Source organism: Ctenocephalides felis, unplaced genomic scaffold, assembly GCF_003426905.1.
Source record: "Ctenocephalides felis isolate EL2017-DRISC unplaced genomic scaffold, ASM342690v1 CF-g0.4_SCAFFOLD_01886, whole genome shotgun sequence".
In the NCBI taxonomy this organism is placed as follows: Eukaryota; Metazoa; Arthropoda; class Insecta; order Siphonaptera; family Pulicidae; genus Ctenocephalides; species Ctenocephalides felis.
Genome location: NW_020538040.1, coordinates 150,319,774 through 150,339,631, shown reverse-complemented (window position 1 = coordinate 150,339,631; position 19,858 = coordinate 150,319,774). Strand labels below are relative to the sequence as shown.

The 19,858-nt window shown below is 29.8% G+C and overlaps 1 protein-coding gene across 4 annotated transcripts in view; it reads left to right on the top strand.

Annotated features, from left to right (window-relative positions):
• LOC113378027 (cAMP-specific 3',5'-cyclic phosphodiesterase-like) overlaps positions 1-19,858 on the top strand; it is a 171,002-nt gene that overhangs the window by 124,621 nt on the left and 26,523 nt on the right. Inside the window, exon 1 of one of the 4 annotated variants that reach the window (XM_026618528.1) lies at positions 13,520-14,011. The exons of the other annotated variants lie outside the window; for them this stretch is intronic. Within the exon in view, the coding sequence (XP_026474313.1) occupies positions 13,919-14,011 (93 nt within the window). The 5' untranslated portion in view covers positions 13,520-13,918. Of the gene's footprint in view, positions 1-13,519; positions 14,012-19,858 lie in introns of those variants that run through there. 4 annotated transcript variants of the gene reach the window in all.

The window sequence follows — 19,858 nt, the reverse complement described above, 5'->3', positions numbered from 1 at the left end:
TACTTTATTTTAACAATTCATATCTTAGAAGCAATATCAATATAATAAATGTAATCGATAATCTGATGGCACATACCGAGTTCTAATATTTATCAAAAATTCAGTTCAATTAAATGTCCAGTATATATGTATACACAAAAATATATGTAAGCAGTTATTGAATTTTTAATTACTCGATGCAAATAGTTTTTACGAATATAAATATTTGACATGAACGAAATATGTCACCAAGCTGTCAACATCCATCTACGCACTACGCGTTTTAAATACTCTCAAAGCAATTTCAACGTTGAAATTAAAACACACATAGCTCAGTAGTTTTTATGAGCCAGAACGTATAACTATCCATTCAGGCGATCGTTAAAATCCATCGTAAAGTAAATTGTAAAATAGATTTCAAACTGAATATAATACGCAGAAATAGAAGATTGCTACTTTTATTGTAGGTCACTATATACGCCACACAAAAGGGGAAATAATCAAGTCCAAAATCAAGATCGTGAATTTTAAGGACAACTAATCGAACTAGTTATTAATTTGGTTCAGTATATATTAGGGTGGTCTTTTAATTTTAATATAGATATTTTTGAATTTATTTGCTTCCAAGGACTCAAATGCTTCCAAATTGATAAAACAAATTCTCAGGAAACTTTGGCTCTTACAATTAGTATTAACTTTAAGATAGTCCGCACGCAAACCAAAGTTTCTTGGTATTTCTTCCTAAGTAAATACTTATTTTATAAAATATATTACATTTTTGTTGTATTTTTTTCATTTATGATTAAAATATAATACGAATATATACAATGTTATTTTCGAAATTTTAATTGACTTGTCGCTAAGTTATAAAATTCTAAACAACAAATGGAATTTAACCCATGTTATTTCCATAAGAAACGTTGGTCAGAAACTCTGGATAGAAACTCCGATCAGAAACTCTGATCAGAAACTCTGATCAGAAACTTCGATCAGAGGCTTTGGTCAGAAGCTTTGGTCAGAAGCTTTGGTCAGAAGCTTTGGTCAGAAGCTTTGGTCAGAAGCTTTGGTCAGAAACTTTGGTCAGAAACTTTGGTCAGCAACTTTGGTCAGAAACTTTGGTCAGAAACTTTGGTCAGAAACTTTGGTCAGAAACTTTGGTCAAAATCTTTAGTCAGGATCTTTAGTCAGAGTCTTTAGTCAAAATCTTTAGTCAGAATCTTCGGTCAGAATGTTTGGTCAGAAACTCTGGTCAGAAGAAATGTCTAATTTGGTTTTCGGGAAAAAATTAAAATATTTAATAAATAGTTCAAAAAAGAATGCTGTATCCATATTATTCGAGATAATTAGCAGCCAATGTGTCGAATTAAAAAATCCAATAATATTTTCACGTCTTAACAAGAAAGGTGTTATAATGTCAGCAAATCATATCAAGAAGAACAAAACATGGAATTAGAATATTTTTAATTAAAATTTTAATTGACAATAAACACACACACGTTTATAATTTTTTTTCGATATTTTTTTATCTTTATGAAAGAAAGTTTTCTTATACAATTAATAGTTTATAATTAATATACATATTGTTAATTATGGTTTAAACGAGTTTATACGAGTATGCAGATTATTCTTGATATAAACCAGAAAGGATCACAAAGTTAAATAGCAAAATAAATAATTCTCGTAGAAAACAGAAGTCGCAAGAGTAATTTTATATAGTAATTGTCTGAAGAAAAGTACACTACGTACTATATCCTCGAGGATTTTGTTTAGAAGTCTGAAATGTTTTATTTATTCATTCAACTTATCTAATAAATCAAGAAGTAGGTTAGAGAAAAGAAACTATATTCCACATTTTACTTTTAATTTCTTATAAACTCAAGTAAGTCAGTAACAGTTAGTAGTTTTGTTCAAAATGAAAAAAATATTCTTTGTTTGTTTAAAAAAAACTTAAGTTTGAGTCCATATGAATATTTTTAAAATACCTACAAACTTATACAAATATATTTAATCTAATCATCTATCTATATCAAAATTGCTGGTTCTTAGACCGGAACGACTATATCAATAACAAGATTGAATATAAATATAAATCTTTGTAGTTAGTTGTTTTTTTTCACAAAATTTTTAACTTGTGGGAAAGCTTGTTTTTATCAAAAAATACGATTTGCTAATTTTATGTTTTCTCTGCATTTCAAGCCATTGAGACCATCTTTGAAAAAAGTATGTGTGTGTATGTGAACTGATTTCTTTCCATGTAATTTTGTTGACTAATTTATAAAATAATATTTTAAAACGCTGCTTAGTGGCAGTTATTTTAAGTAGAACATTATTGGAAATAATATATCAAAACACCACCCACTGGTAGTCATTTTGAGTTGAAAATTATTGGAAAAAGAAACAGAAAAAATAATAACAAAATAAATACATGTTAATTATGCTAATTCTAAGTGGTTTATTTTTTTAAGTCTTCTGGTGATATTTAAGGAAAGCAAGTTTTTAAAAAGTTGATTCAGGTGGTTTTACAGTCTTGTCTTATGCTTGGATGTAAGTCTTCTGATTTCGACTGTTACTTTATATTGGAGTCTTGGTGGTTATATATATTGGAGTCTTGGTGGATCAGTCAATGTGGGACACACATGGGTGCTTCTAATATTTTCTACTTTAAAATATGATGATGAAAATTTTTTTTTAATTTACAGTTTGAGTACATGTGAATATTATCAAAATACATACAAATTTATAAAAATATTTTTAATCCAATCATCTATCTTTCTATCTATCTATCTATCTTTATCAAAATTTCTGGTTTTTGGACCGGAACCACCATCAATAATAGGATTGGATGTAAATATAGACGTGTTTTCAAGACTAAATATTCAGTTTCCGTTTCTTCAAAGGTTCCTTTATTTGTTTTACTTGACATTTAACTCTGATGATCTCTGTCTAAGCTCTCAGAATAAACATATTTGTCACAATCATGTTTTGGTCGGAGCGCACGCTTCATTCCGAATTGGATTAATAAGCACGAACCTTGCTGCCACTATTAGGCCGCATCGTCAATGATGTTGTTTTCGCAGGAAAACTAATGTGACCATTGAAATTTTCCATACGCATGCAGAGCTACTGAATCATTCTAATATGTAGTTAAATTCAAATTATTTGCAATTGTTGTAATCATTTGTCGTTCCTGGATTACGGAATTTTTTATCATATTTTCTATTTTATAATGACATTATCTATGTAGGTACATTTGTTTAATTTTATTTATGCTGATATGAATTGCGATTGTCTAAACTTTGAAAAGAACAAATAACTTAATTTACCTTCAAAGTAAATACAATGATAGGCATAAACTTATTTAAGGTGTTGCATGTAAATGGAGTTTATTTATAGACGATATGGGCATGCAATTTATGGAAAAACTACCTTTATGCATTGGAATAGAGAATTAAAATAATCTGCATTAAAGTTAATTTCTATCTCGGAGATATCAAGCAATAGTGATATCGGTTTTTAATGAATGAAAAAGATTAGTTTTAGGTGAAAATCTACCGAGCCGTTTTCTTGTAATTAACTGTTAAAAAAAATTGAAGCCAATTGTTATGGAACTTTTTTTTGACTATATACATCATGGTCTTATAGAACTTACTGAAATATTACGGCCTTGCGACAAGTAGTTTAATTTTTAAAATTCATCAAAGAGTAGTTTTTTTTACGTTTTTTAACTTCCCGTAGGGTAAGTTATAGTAATCGCAAAAAAATCGAAAATGAAAATTTTTATATATCTTTACGTTTCAGAGGTTTCTGAATATTTTGGCATACCTTAGAAAAAATGGATGTATGTGTGTGTGTGTGTGTGTGTGTGTGTGTGTGTGTGTGTGCGTGTGTGTATGTATGTGCGGATACAAATTTTCGTCGACGATTTCGGGAACACGGTTCAACCGATTTGAATAATTCAAAAAACATTCGATTCGTATTGATAAGGAGACGTGCTGATTAGTTTTTGGCGAAGGCAGGTTTAGCCGTTCCGGAGATACGGGGCAAAAAGTGCCGAAAACGGTAATTCAGTTTTTAAGAGAACGGAGCGTCCGATTTTAATAATTCAAAAAACATTTTACTTGTATTGACAAGATGAAGAATTGATCAAATTTTCATAAAGGCAGGTCTAGCGGTTTCGGAGATATAACGAAAAAAGTTAAAAAAAATGCCATTTGGCGGTCAAAAATGTTCATTAGACATATGCACATCAAATTTTCAGATATTTTATAGAGATTTTAATAATAAGTATAAATTTTGTTTATTTTCCTATGGGTTCCGTATCAATGTTTACCCGTTAGACAGCGACGCCGCGCTTACGCGCTTTATATTTCGTCTCTATGCAGTTGAAGCAGTACGATTGCTCTGAAAAACAAGTTCAGATCTTCCAAAATATGTCAAAATAAAGAAAACATTTAAAAATAAAAAAATAAAAAAAAATAAAATTATAAAAATTTTTTAAAAAAAAAAAATTTTTTTTTCAAAAAAAAGTAATTTTTTGTCCAATTTATAGTTTCTCAAATCTTATTTTTTCGAAGTAAATTTTTTTCAATTTTTCAATTTTAATCGTTTTTAAAAAAAATAATTTTTGGTACGGGAAGTTCCAGCAATTTGCCTTAAGGCACGATGCCCTAATTGCCTTAAGACAGAATTCCACTTACAGCTAGTTAAAATTAAAATTAGACGATTTACTTAGTATAACGACCGAGTACTTGGTCTTATGAACATACTAAACCATTAAAGTTCTACGGAATTTTTTAAAATTTGCTTTTAGAAAATACTCCGAGTTAATGTGTTCGTTCGTTTTCAATTATGTGTAATAAATCCACTCGGAATACTTTTATTCACTCATTAATTAATTTATTTTTTATTGATTAAGTCTATTATTTACATATATCGGGAACTTTATGTAACTTGCCTCAAGACAAAAAACCAATACCAACTAGTTTTTTTCAATTTTCAATTCATATTTTTTCTCACTTTTCCATAACGTGTATATTCGTCAATTGCAGTTAACTAGTCAACTATGTATGAGTAAAGTCGGAGGTAATTTCGCATTATAAAGCTGATTTACAGTATGACATCAATCATTATTAAGAGATGTCATGAATAAAATAATAATTCGTATTATTATGTAAAGATCTTCCATGGTGTAATGGTTAAGTTCACGAACTCGTGTGGGCGGAGTCGTGAATTTGAATCCCGTTTTGGATAGCCTGACATAGTGCAGTAGCGATGTCCATTTTTACCTGAAAATATAGATCTAAAAAATGTTTCCAATTTCCAAAGTAATTCCATTTCGGGCACTGCGGTGTGAAATGGCAATAGGAAATCTCTAGCACTGTTCTTTCCTGAATCAAGCCCTAGGGCAATACTATCCATGATTTTATTGTTATTATTATGTACTGAAATTGCATATACTTGCAATTGAATGGAAACAAACTTTCAATTTATTTCAATTCACGTTCGTATATTGTATATTTAAACGCACTCGTTGATTACAGGTTAGATCTATGGGATTTCAATCAGAGGTCTCAAGTTTGATACCCGTTTTGGACTACCTTATGTCAAGTAGTAGTAACATCGGTTTTTATTTGGAAATATAGATAGAAATATGTTTTCGCGTGAAAATAGCTATTACCCGGCATTGTGCATCAATAAAAAGTCCATCGTACATATAGAGAATTTTTTTTTGTTATAATTTATTTTTGTTAATCAAAACTTTAATGTCTTATTTACAAAATTGATACATAGAGATGAGAACTATTTGTGTGATTATAAGATGTGGTTGCCATCTAAAAAACCGACGTAGTTAGTTAAGTCAAATCATAAAAACAGGCTATATGATCTTCGAGGCATTGCTGCAATACTCCAATTAGAAAGGCAACCATGGGGTTGTCCTATAAGTAATAAAGATAAACTATATCTCAGAAGCAGAACAATCAATTTATTTCCAACTAATAAAGTCGTTCATAGTAATACGTAGTGCTCAATACATCTTATGAACGTGAATAATGCTAATGACTATAAATTTGAAAAAAAGTATATGTATTTGTATTAATTAAATGAGTTCTTGCATAATTGGAGTTATATTAGCACTGAAAATCCCACAACTATTTTTTTCCATACATTAATAATAATAATACATTGCTTAATTCATACAATCTAAATGCAAATAATTATATAACGCGCTCTGCATAACGATTTTAGGCAGATATTTTAAATAAAATATTTACTTATAATTCTCACAATAATTTATGTAAGAATTTTTAAAAGCTTCTAAGTTTTGTGTTACCAGTGTCAAATTGCGAAATGGCCAACATAGTGTTTTACGGCACCGAAATTCTCGATGAATGGCGATGAATCATTATGCTAATATGATCTCTGTAATGCAGCTCAGAGGCTTTTAACATCGTACTTTCTCTTCTAAAATTCGATACAGTTTTGTCTGCTGTCAGGTCTAGTACGCAATACATGACCTACGATATATCAATGGTTCTCAACTCAAATAATACTCTATTGTTGATCCATTGTATTGTTGGAATGAACGATGACCTGTAGTCTATTTTCGGAATATTATTTTGCATTCGGAATGCATTGTGTGTTGCTTTTCGTCGCTCATGAGTGAAATGGTTTTATTGCTGTTTTTATAATACAAGATTAGCAAATGCATTTTGATGCGTCATCAAAATGACTTGGCAATCTAGAAATATACGGCGAAATTTTGAAATAAAGCTACATCTTATTCTAGAGTTGCTTTATAAACAAAATACTCACATTGCCTCCTAATTTTGTACATAATATTTTTTAAGTCTAGCTGTAAATGTTTGGTGAATCAAATTCATAAATTTGCTTTATAATTCATAAATTTAATTATAATGTTGCCAAGCTTTTTTCGTTGCTTGAATACTGATGGGATATAATGAAAATTGGAACACTTTGTGTTTTTATGGCTTTTCAAGAACAGTGTGTGAAATTAATTATTTTTAATATAAAACTTTATTCTGTGCTTTTATTTTAAATTTATACCTATTCCTTATTATTACAATCCGTTATTATTTTGGATTATAATTTTGAGGAACATATGTATAAGAAAAGGGATCGAAAGTTTATCCAGGTTACCCAGGGGAAAAACCTGGATAACCTTTCGATCCTGTTTCGGTGTTGATTTGTCCAGATCTAACTGATTTTGTATTTTCTATAATTTTATGATAGCTAGTCGAGGGTTTGTGAGCTATCATAAACTTTTATTATGGGTCACCTAGCAAAAGCAACAGATGTTAAAATTATTTAAAAACAGTTACTTCTGATTATCTGTTACATATAAAAAAAATATTTAGATTTTTATTTTTTACTAGAATGTTTTTAAAAATAAAATTATCGAGTATTTTACCATTTTACAATTCTGATGACGCCAACTTTTGATGAAACTTGCCAACACGCTTTAGTACATTTTTTTAAAGGACGCCTCTCAGTCGACCAATTTTAAAAAATTTGAATTCACAGTTCAACAAAAAGTCTTAATATTTTTAACTGTGGTCTTATAAATGTTATTTTTTTCATTATTTTCACAAATTCTGCGATTTGTACAAATCAGTATTAGTACAAATTGCAGCAATACCAACAAATACAAATGTCCTTATAAATAGTTTTTATTTGAATTGAGAGTTCTTATAAAATATAGATATAGTGCAGTAAGAAACTTCTTAGTTTCTCATACAACGCGATAGCCGGTTTGCATAGAACGCACTATAAATTACCCTGCGTTACGTTATTTCTGAGTTTTTATAGCGCGGTTTCCATATTACACGGTACACACTCGCGGTGTCAAAGGGATGGTTGACTCTGTACACAAAATACCATTGATGTATAACACATTTACAATTTAGGGGCGTCTGTTAATTACTTGAGCCTTAAAGGGGGAGAGGGAGGGTTGACAAAGAATCACAAAATACTATGTGGGGGGATGATATAGTCTAGTAAGTTATTACCGTCATTTATTTTTTACCTCAATTTAAAAAAAACGAAATTAAAAAAAAATCAAAATCATCCAATAATCCTTTGAAATCGCTCACGTGATTAATGGACGCCCCGTTAGTTTAGTTGTGCATATATTGATTCTTCGTGGCAAATATTTTTCAAGAAAAATTAAGTATTTTTGTTTATTTTTTTAATTTTTATTTTCGTGTAGTATTGGTGTTGTTTCATAAAGTACCAATAACTACTGTTCAAGTACATATATCAAGAAAGATATAATTAGCCGACTATAGTCCACCCAGTGGGCGTTCTGCTTAAATTCATTATGAAACACAAAACGACATACAGATACATTTGTGTCTGTAGATTTTTCTCAAAATATTTCGTCTCGCATGTGATAGTCACGTTTCTGTCATACTTTATAGTGATCTAATCAGAAAACACCAAATGCCCCCACAACTAGGAATTCCTCAATCTGGCGTACGAAGATATTCGCACGATATGTGTCACTCATCAGACATGTACGTGCTGTTCGCCACATAAGTGCTACAGCTATCCTAAATCCCCTTGGAGAGTATGTATTTTTATATTTTATATGTATTTTTATTTCGTCAGACGACATCGACATCGACATCGACACGGAACATGGCGACGTGAAAACTTTTATCGCCTCACGGTTTTTTCTTGACTCATGTAATTGACATGAGTGTTAGAAGTAAAACAGGTTTTTTACTTATTACAGCATGTAACGTTTCTGTTATATAAATGTCACTAAACTAGTATGTATTCTCTAGTTACCATGCAAAATTTGGTTTAATTTAAAAGAACAAGCGGGTTTTTTTTATGATGTTCTTTGGAAGCCATATATCATTGCCATATCATTCTTTTTTTTATGACGAATCGTAGACAATACATTTATCTATATAGATAGTCATGCAGTGAAAATTTTTTACACTTTAAATTCTGAGTATGGGCTCACTCGTAGGATGAGCGATTAGAGCTACGGGTTTTGAATCAGAAAGGGTCAAAGGTCCCAGGTTCAATACCCGCCTCGAGCAGCGTGATGTCAAGCAGTAGTGATGTCGGATTTCACTTAAAAATGTAGATGGAGGTACAAGTATAAATAGCTCTTGTCCGGCATTACTGCATGAATAATATTTCATTACTATTACAGAAAATGTAATAATAAAAATTTGTCACATAAAAAAATTGATCTCTGGTCGATTTCTCTTCTTTATTAAAACATACTTAATGCAACGTATTATTTTAGTGATGTGCTTTTTTTATGTTGATTTTTCGACTAATAACGAATAGTCTAATTATACTAACACATATAGATAATTAACTTTTTATAGCCCGAATTTTTGTTTTACATCCAAAAAAATAGAACAAAAAATTCTCGTTTCAAGTCACAGCGGTCTATAATGTTTGCACTTCTGTGTATGAAAATGTTATTTTAGGTTGAAAAGCTTAGCAAAAGTCATAAATATTGATATTGGTTATCCTGAAAATGCTTTATAATTAACACCTATAATCGGGGCGGGTAAAAATACTTATCTCGAGGATTGGGGGGCATTTTAATGTAAATTTAGGACATTTTTTACATTTATTCTAACGACTTGAAATTTTCATCCCAATCATTTTAATTTGTATACTTTAGTAAAATATAGATAAAATTTACTATATTCTAGTAAAAACTGATGTATACACTTACGTAAGAAAAACTTGATTAAACCTGTTGAAAAATTTATTTTCGAGTAGTATATTTAGCAGAACATGAATTTTGGTCATTTTTTTTTTGTATTTTTTTGAAATCTTTGGATATTTTGCACCAGACACTTTGTTGTATATACATCAGCGAAAACAAGATAAAATTTACTAAAATCTAGTAAAAACTGTTATATACACTTCGATATTGAAATTTTGAATAATCCGTAGTTGAAACGCGGACTTTAGTATAACCATAATTTGCATTATACAAATTGAGAACATTTTTTTGCTTTTCTTCAAATAACTTTTAATTTTCATTTGATACTATATAATTTGTTTGTTTATAAGTGAAAACTAGATAAAATTTACCAAAATTTTATAAAAACTGTTATATACACTTGGGTATCAAAATTTTAAATCATTCTTAGTTGAAATGCAGACTTCAGTATTTTGATAATTTGCTAGAACATTTTTGACTTTTCTTCAAATAACTTTTAATTTTCATTTTGGGCTTAATAATTTGTTTACATTATCAAAAACTAGATAAAATTTACTAAAATCTTGTAAAAACAGTTGTATACACTTGTGTATCAAACATTTGAATAAAATGAGTTCCAATAGCATTGAAGAGGCCTTCTTATACTTTGATTGTGTTGTACGACTATCTTGTTAATTTTGTAAAATAAACTGTTTTATGATTTAAATCCCATTGCTACAAATTTCAAAGATGTATAATTTATATTTAATATCAGTTTGGATACCCGCTAATAGTGTGTTAAAACTTATGCATCATCTTACGAAGAAATCTATAGTTATTTGAAAAAAATTCGAATAATTTGAAATGTGACCTGAAAGTTACACGGGCTCATAGAGGGTTAAATTATTTAAGACTGTAGAGTATCAAGCGAAATTAACTCCTGATTTTAACAATTCAAACCTAATATAGTGAAATAAATCTATCACTAATCTTCAAAATTAGCCGCCAAACATCTTACAATTGCAATATCATTATTTTGTTGAGTATTTTATCAGAAGTAATTGCTAATAAATCACCAATATATAACAACAAACAATATAAAACAAATTGATAACCTAAACTGTGTGTCCATTAACAATTTGACCTTGTCTGCGACTTTGATTTATTTTCTAAAATAAAAACAAAAAATGTTATAAATTATAAATCATTTCAATCTTGTTGGTTTAATGTATCTTCATCCTCATCATTGATAATATTTATTTGTTTTTGTGTACGAAGCACTTAATAATTAATTGTTAGCTCTGACTTGAAAGTGAATAGGTTGCATTAATCTAGCTCGCAATTCCCTAATGTGAAGTTTTAATCCAATATAATCAGGCAGCGTGAGATTTGTAGAAACTCTGTCGCACTCGATTCGTCTAGCTGCGGCTTAGAGTATCAAGTAGAGATAATTCGTAGCACACACCTCCGTGCCGCACCGTTCCGAGTATAGAGATGATTCGCTACATGACACGGGACGACTGTAACGTCGTCAATCATACATATGGATTCTACTTTTGTTGCATGTATCCGTATTGCATTTATTAAGTGACTAATTTATATAGAACACAGAACTTCATTCTAATCTCTCGTTCTAATTTTTCTATGTAAGATAATGAGAAAAAACAAATTCAAATAATCAACTAGTGGTGCGTAGCAACATACCTTAAAGCAAATTGCTGAAACTCCCCGTTCCAAAAATTAAATTTTTTAAAAATTTAAAATCTTTCAAAAATTTTTGATTTTTTTTTTCAAAGCAATCGCGCTGCGTAGCTGTTCTGGAGATAGAAAATATCGAAACGGGTAAGCCTTGCGTCGCAATTTGGCGGACAATCATTGGTACCGAAACCCATAGAAATGTATACAAAATTTATACTTATTATTAAAATCTCTATAAAATATTTTATAATTTTATGTGCTAATGTCTGATTAAGGCAATGATCATTTTTGACTGCCGAATGACATTTTCAACTTCCCGTAGGATAAGTTATAGTAATAGACCGAAAATCGAAAATGGCATTTTTTGCATATCTTCACGTTTCAGAGGTTTCTGAACATTTGGCATACCTCAGAAAAAATGGATGTGTGTGTGTTTAGTGCGCATGGATCAACCGATTTGAATGGTTCAAAAAACATTCGATTCTTATTGATAGGGAGACTTGCTGATTAGTTTTTGGCAAAGGCAGGCCTAGCCGTTACGGAGATACGGAGCAAAGAGTGCAGAAAGTAGAAATCGAATTTTTGAGAGAACGGAGTATCCGATTTGAATGATCTAAAAAACATTCAATTTGTAATGATTGGGGGAAGTAGCGATTAGTTTTAGGCAAAGGCAAGTCCAGGCATTTTGAAGATACAGAGCTAAATGTACAAAAAATGGCAGTTTTTGAGAGAATTAAGCATCCGATTTGAATGATTCAAAAAACTGTTTGTTTGTGTTGACAAAACAATTGCTTTTGTTTTTTTTTAATTTTTGCACTGTTTGCTCATTACCTTTGAAACGTTAAAAACATATCTTTTGCCGGTCAAAAATGATCATTAGTCTCATGTGCATTAAATTGTCAGATATTTTGTATAGATTTTAATGATAAGCACAAATTTTGTTTACATTTCTATGGGTTCCGTACTAAGATTTATGATAATAGCTAAGCAGCGACGCAGCGCTAAAACACTACGCAGCGGAATTGCTTTGATAAAAATTTCAAATTTTCTAAATAATTAAGGTGGTATTCTAGTGTAGAAATTCAAAAAAATCGATTTTTTTTATTTCACATTTTAAAAATCTAACTATCTAAAAAATGGGTACGAGAAGGTTTTTGAAAATTTGAATTATTTTCGGAGATATAGGCATTTTACTGACTCGGTCTCTATACTGGTTTGGCTTCACGCAAAACTTTAAATGCGTTTTTCTCAGAACAGACTTTTTCAGTACTGTTGACACGATTTCTCGAGTTTTAATCGACCGATTCACTTGAGATGTTCAGAGAGTCTTGTTTATAGACCTATTTATTGCCCGAACTAGGAATATCCCTAAATTCCAATTTTTACTATTTTTAAAGAATTCGAGAAACTCGAAAAAACAGTAAAAAAACACTTTTTTTCAAACAGTCGCCAATTTGTAAAAATATTTTTTTTACTCATTGTTAGTTCGGGCGATTGCGACATCAGTGTAGATTAATAATCTTTTTAATTTTTGCATTTCCGATGGCTAGGAGGGCTGAAATCATGTCAAGACTGAGGTGCCAATTTTTTGAGACCACCCATTTTATCAGCTGACAGTTTTTACAATTTTCAACTTTTTTATTTTTTAATTTTTGTTTTATATTTTAATAATATTAATAAACAAATGGTAAAAAAATGGATAGTAAAAACATTTATTGCTTTCTTTTACGACACTTTAAAAATGACCTACGATTTATCGCTCTACAGTAGAATACCCCTTTAAAATTTTAAAAAGTCTGAATTTTTAAAAAAATTACTAACTAATTTATAAAGTCTAATTATTTCAAAAGATTCACAATTTTTTAATATTATTTGTTATTTGTTTCAAAATTTTCAAAAAAAATTAAATACGGTACTGGATGTTCCAGCAATTTGCCTTAAGGCTATGCATTATACATTATATATTAAAATATTTCTTATACATATGTTTTATATATAAAAAAATGTGCGTGCATGTTTTTTTCTGAAAGTACTTCAGCTACTTCACCGTGCATTCTGCGGCTTTCGTCGGTATCAGATTTTTAGAACGTTTCCGACGACCGAATCGTCTGACTCCGCGTGACGCGTCAGCGCCCACAGTCGCACGTCGCACGCCAGGCCACGCTACATATGCCGAAAGCCGAACACATGGTAGCGGAGAATCATCACAGCGATAGCGCATTTAACTCTCCGTCGCGAGATCAGAAGCAACTCATTCGGCAGACTGAAAACACATCTTGACCGCGTGTACCAATTGTTTTTACCGTGTCGAACATAAAGTGAAATCTGTTTAATTTACAAAGACAGCCCATGCAGTCGACGATGTTAGTTAAAATTAATTTAATTTATTTCAACAATATCAGTGTATATGCTAATCGTTGACTTTTTTATGTGACTTCAAAGTTTATAGTGAAAGTGAAAAAAAACCTACATATTTATATTTATATATTTTTAATCTAAATCAGTATTACGTGCGTGTGTGAAAGTGATGTAATATTTATCATGACGTTCGCGGATATTTTGGAGAGTCTTACATCCGGAGATTTCGGCTGGAACCGTAACGTGATGCAGGTTTTAGCAGTAGCTGCCATACAGGTGCTTTTTCGTTATTTAAAGGTTTATACGTCATATTTGAATTTCTTTGTGTTTGAGTCAACCTCATTTTCTCGGTGTCGAAAGTTTCGTCTGTTGTTCGAGGGAATTCCATTTACTTTTTGTATTGAACATGCTTCAAAGACCGCTGAAAATGCAATTCTTTCATCTTTGCAATGCGTTGTTTGTACTTCATTTAGTCCTCATGTTTAAGTTACTTTTCGACAAAATTTCCTCTTGAACAAGTTGGCACAAAGATTTATTTATGATGTACATTCTTTTATTTCATTTTTTTACACTTACTACTACTATACTAAATGAACTACATTACATGAAATATTTATACACAAAATTAAATTAAATTAAAATATAGGATAGGGTCTGGCACATAGGTCCATTTTGACTTGGAGCAATTATATTGTGAAAACCAAACCAAATATATCACAGCAAAATAGCACATATCAAACGAACATCTATCTGACTACGTACAGTAAAACTCCCAGATAATTCATCATCGTAGAAGCGTTTTTTGTTCCATTTTTCAAAAATTTGTCATCTGGTCTTTTTTTTAAATAGGCGGGGTAAAATGGAACGGCTAGGGGGTAAACAGGTCCAATGGCTTATTTTTAATTTTAAATGGATTTTACGAAATAATAGCTACATTATTCAACCAATGCAAAATATAAATTTCATGGGTATATTTATAGTATTATCTCTTATAGAAATAATCATGTATATAACCTTGATCTGATGTTTTGTGATAAATATTCATCAGCAGAGTTGGAATAACTATTTATTAAATTTACTCTTGTGAAATAGCTTTTTTACTTTTAATTTACTTTTTCATTTACTATCTTATATTGTTTACACCTTTTCCAGTGTAAAGATTCCAATTTTTACTCCATACACATCTTATAAAATAATTAAATAACTTATACTTACAAATTATATTAAGGTCTCGTATACTAAACAACAGTGCTCACAACCAAAAAACTCAACGAAAGAAAATACTCTTGTCATGGATTTTCAAACATTGCCGTTTTTCTCCCGATAGCAACGTCGTAGGATCAAGATGATGGCTATTTATGTATCTCTTTCCCTGTTATTTTTTTTTTGCATAGTTTTATTGTCAATCAAAATAAAATACATTTTTTAAGACAATATGATGTTGGTGTTAATGCCTGTTAAATGTTGTTAAAAAATTAGTAACTTCACTTTTTTTTGAAATATTGGTGGTGGACCTTTTTACATACGGACCTTTAAGCCCTGTTCTACTCTATTTAATATTCAATTTGAAGTATATATTCTTTACATCCGTAAGTAGCAGTGATAAGAATATTATTTCCAAGATTAAACCGAGCAATTACTCTAGATCCGATGAATATTAAATTCTCTATCTTCCTATTGCAAACTAATCATAAATTGGATACGATATCTCTGACCTCCTATCGTACAAGGAATATTTGCTTCTCAAACGCAAATTAATAAACATCATGACATTTTAATTATTCATGTTAGATAACACATATTTACAAATAATTAAGTGCAAATATATAGCCAGTTTCTATTTTCATCTCGGGTAAGTCAAATTAAAATATTTTATCTACTTATTCAGATTTTGTAATGAAGAACGTGACTTTTTAAATTTATTGGATTAGATTAATTTTCAAAGATTATATGATCTTTATTAAATTATTGATTATATTATCCGTCATATCATTGAAAGATTAGAATCGCAGATTAATAAACACAAGTGTGTTTATTAATCTTAATTATCAAAAACAGAATTTAGAAAAATATATTATTTAAATGCTTTATTGATAACTATTTATAGCAATCATTATTTGATAATTGTACGAAAATAAGGTCGGTAATGGTGTCTGAATAAGTAATTTGATTTTTAATTTGGCTTCTATGAAAGTTCAATGCTTTATATTATAATTCATCATATTTAAATCTGATGGCAGACATTCTTAAAATGATTTTTTTCTTTATGGTTGTTTATTTTTATATTGGAAATCATTTGCAGCCTATTCATTGAATTAATAAAAAGGTTGGAAGAATAACATCACTTTCTTTTCGATAGTTCACGGGTAAGCATCTTTTTGCCTATGAAGCATTATGTGCAATCTTTTAGCTTTTGATTTAAATTATTAGTTATGTTGTTTTTTTTTTGTTTGGAGTTTTAAAAATATTCTTTTAAAACTATTATTAGTCTTTTAAGCTTTTGTTTTTGTCCTAGTTTTATCGACTGAATGATGACACACATAGAGTGTCGAAACGTATAATCAATAAATATTTAAAATCAATAAAAGTTTTTCTTTTAACCTTCATTATTTCAAATATGTTTCAACGTTGAAAAAGCAATCAAGATATTTTCATACGTAGATATATGTCTGTGTGGGTTCCGTGGTGTAATGGCTAAGCTCACGGTTTCGTGTGGACGAGGTCGTGAGTTCGAACCCCGCTCTGTACAACCCGACATCGAGCAGTAGTGATGTCAATTTTTACTTGAAAATATAGATCAAAAATAGGTCGTTAATTGAAAATAACCCATTTCGGGCACTGCGGTGAGGAATGGCAATTGGAAATCTCTCACGCTATTTTTTGTCTTAATTGAGTTGGAGTTCAACTCATTAAGCTCAGCTCACAGATTTGCCCTATTGCAGTACTACCCATTACTATTATTATATGTCTATATGTATATGCGTATATGTGCATCTGTGTTCATTTTTGTTCATATAAATTCATAATAAAGTTCGAAGTTTTGGTGACTTTCGGAGTTTATGAGAAGTTTCTGCTTCAGTATAGTAAAATCTTACATTACCAATAATGAGTGGTAATTGAAATCAATAAATACTTCACTAATCATTTCATAAAGCAGTGGTATAGAGTCAACTAATAAGCGTTTCACAAGGCTGATTCACTCATAAGAGAAATTAAATACAGTTATTTCCCAATATCGGGAACAATTGTATGATTAATGTACAGCATTTCGCTTTAATCAAATTTAAACAATGTACATGTAGCGCAAGCAAATACCGAACGGTTTAAAAATCCGACGTTGAATGCGTCTTTCTCGATGGATTGTTTGCCAAGTCAATTACCTGAGATTTGTAACGTTAAGTATCTTCATTACTCATTTGCATTTATTTGCCTCATATATTTCAACTTCGTTTGGGTACAACGTTTAAATATACCAACACATGCCCAGTGGCGCCTGTCAAGGATATTCCTTTGTTTGTGGATCGTGATCAATAGATCTGTGTACTAATCATATTATACCTAAAATATTCCATTTGTTTTGTATTGATAACAATGCGTCTTCGCCTCGATGCAGTTTTGTCTCCTGTATCGACATGTAAACATTGACCACACTTCGACACCGATAAGAAAGCCAGAAAATTTTCCTGATTTATTTATATTTACCAATTTTAAGAAGATTTACGTGTAAATATATACTTACACACACACTCACACACATATATATAGGGTGGTTCTTAATATATATATATATATATATATATATATATATATATATATATGTAATATTTTTTTTATATATTCATTGATCTCGCTTACATAGAGCATCTAGCCACTTACATTTTCATCTTATTTTCTGTATTAACTTTTTATGTAGTATTCAGTGTTTTATAACATTTTTCAGACATTATTTTTCATACCTTATCCTAATCAAATTTTTTACTTTATATTTCAAATTTCTTGACTTTGTCTATATACAGTATCACAACTCAATTCTTCAGTTAGTAATTTTCACAATCAATTTTTGTACAGAGTACCGGGACTCGAGCCGAGTACTTCTCCATGCGAATCGCATCGGCATTAAAAATACCATTTTATATGCTTTTCACCACATTTATTCACTACGGTTGGAAGGATGCCATTGTTATTATATTAGATAGATGATTTTTTAAGTAAATGTTATATTTTTGAACTCGTTTTTCACTCCAACCTATGATGGTTGATACATTCTTATACAGGATGGGCCACAAATAAATTAATATTTTTAAGAGCACAATAATCGTAATAACAGCATTTATTTATAAAATATTAAAATTACTGGAATTTACTTTTATAAAATATATTATTCATATAACAACCACCAAGAAGGTGGCCATCCAAAAAATCCAAAATGTGGCGTTCAACTTGTGGACGCGTTTCGTTAACTATGTAGGCCTCAGTTTGCAGATTTGCATGTACGTTTGTTTTCCTGGAATCTCATATTCTGATTATAACCAACAAATGTAATAATAAATTTAAAGTTACATTATTTAAAGTAATTCACGGTTTACCCTGTAAATTGTTTGGTTCGTGACGCACGATGTAGAGTGGAAAACTAATATATTTGGATAGAACAAAATAGATTGAAGAACTAATATTTTTAAATAGATATAACTGGATAGACTTTGTATTTTTGCACGTACACACGTATATATATATATATATATATATATATATATATATATGTGTGTGTGTGTGTAATAAAAACTTTTTGGTTTTTTATTACAATTGGATTCCTTTTTTCAAGCTCAACACAAATCCAAGACTCAACTAACTATATAACGTATACATATACATACCTTTTACATAAATTAATTAACGCTAAATGTTACATTATTTACAATGCTCCATACATTCAAAATCCTTTGAATTTCATTATTATATCGTAACTATTAAATTGTTAATTGTTTAATTGTTGAAAACACGCAAATAGTCTTAACAAGCCCCCTTTATGCATAAATAGCCTGTAATAGTTTTATTCAAATGCTATTTATGAAAAAAATCCAGATTGAAATGAATTGTTTTTTTAAACTTTATCCAATAAAATATCAGCAATATTTTATCATGCTGCGTTGATTTATTAATTGCTATTAAAATGATTTATTTATATAGATGCAAGCAGATTGACTTATCACTTCTTATCAATATGTTTTACGGTTCTAATGAACTCAACGCACTAAATGTCCTTAATCATAAATGTCTTTATATCGTGTTGATAATATTATATATTATCTATTGAATCTATTTACGCAATTGACTCTACACAATAATAAGCAAATTAAACGTTATAATTGATAATTAGGCCTAACGAAGAGTTGTAAATAAATTATATAGAGTAGGGCGGGGCACAAAGGTCCAATTTGAGTTTGAGTAATTATATTGTGAAAACCAAACCAATTATATCACAACAAATAACACATATCAAACAACTATTTGACTTTGTTCAGTAAAACTCCCAGCAAATTCGTCATTGTAAAAATGTCCTGATTTTCAAATTTTGTTACCTGGTTCTTTTTACCAGGAGCCAAAGAGACTCAATGACTTAATTTTGAATTTAAAGGGATTTTACGAAATAATAGCTACAATATACAAACAATGCAAAATATAAATTTCATAGGCACATTTTTTACAAGGATAACACTGTATATAACCTTGATCTGATATTTCTTCAGAAATATTCATCAGCTGAGTTGGAATACATATTTATGTATTGTATAATCGCTTTTTTAGACTTAATTTTCATTTTTGTTATTATTATTACTATTACTATTTTTTATTGCTTACACCTTGTCTGGGTGTAAGGTTTAGTTGGTCCTTTTTACCCCACCCAGGTGTAAGATTTCATAGAGGTTGTATAAAAAAAGTTGAATCTGACTTAAAAATAACAATACATTTAAATAACGTAAATTGAAAAAATATATTAAGGTTTCTTAAACTAAACAACAGTGATCACAACCAAAAAAATTAACAACGAAAGAAAATACTTTTATTATGGATTTTCAAATATTGGCGTTTATCTTCCGATAGCGCCGTTAAAGAGTTAAGGTG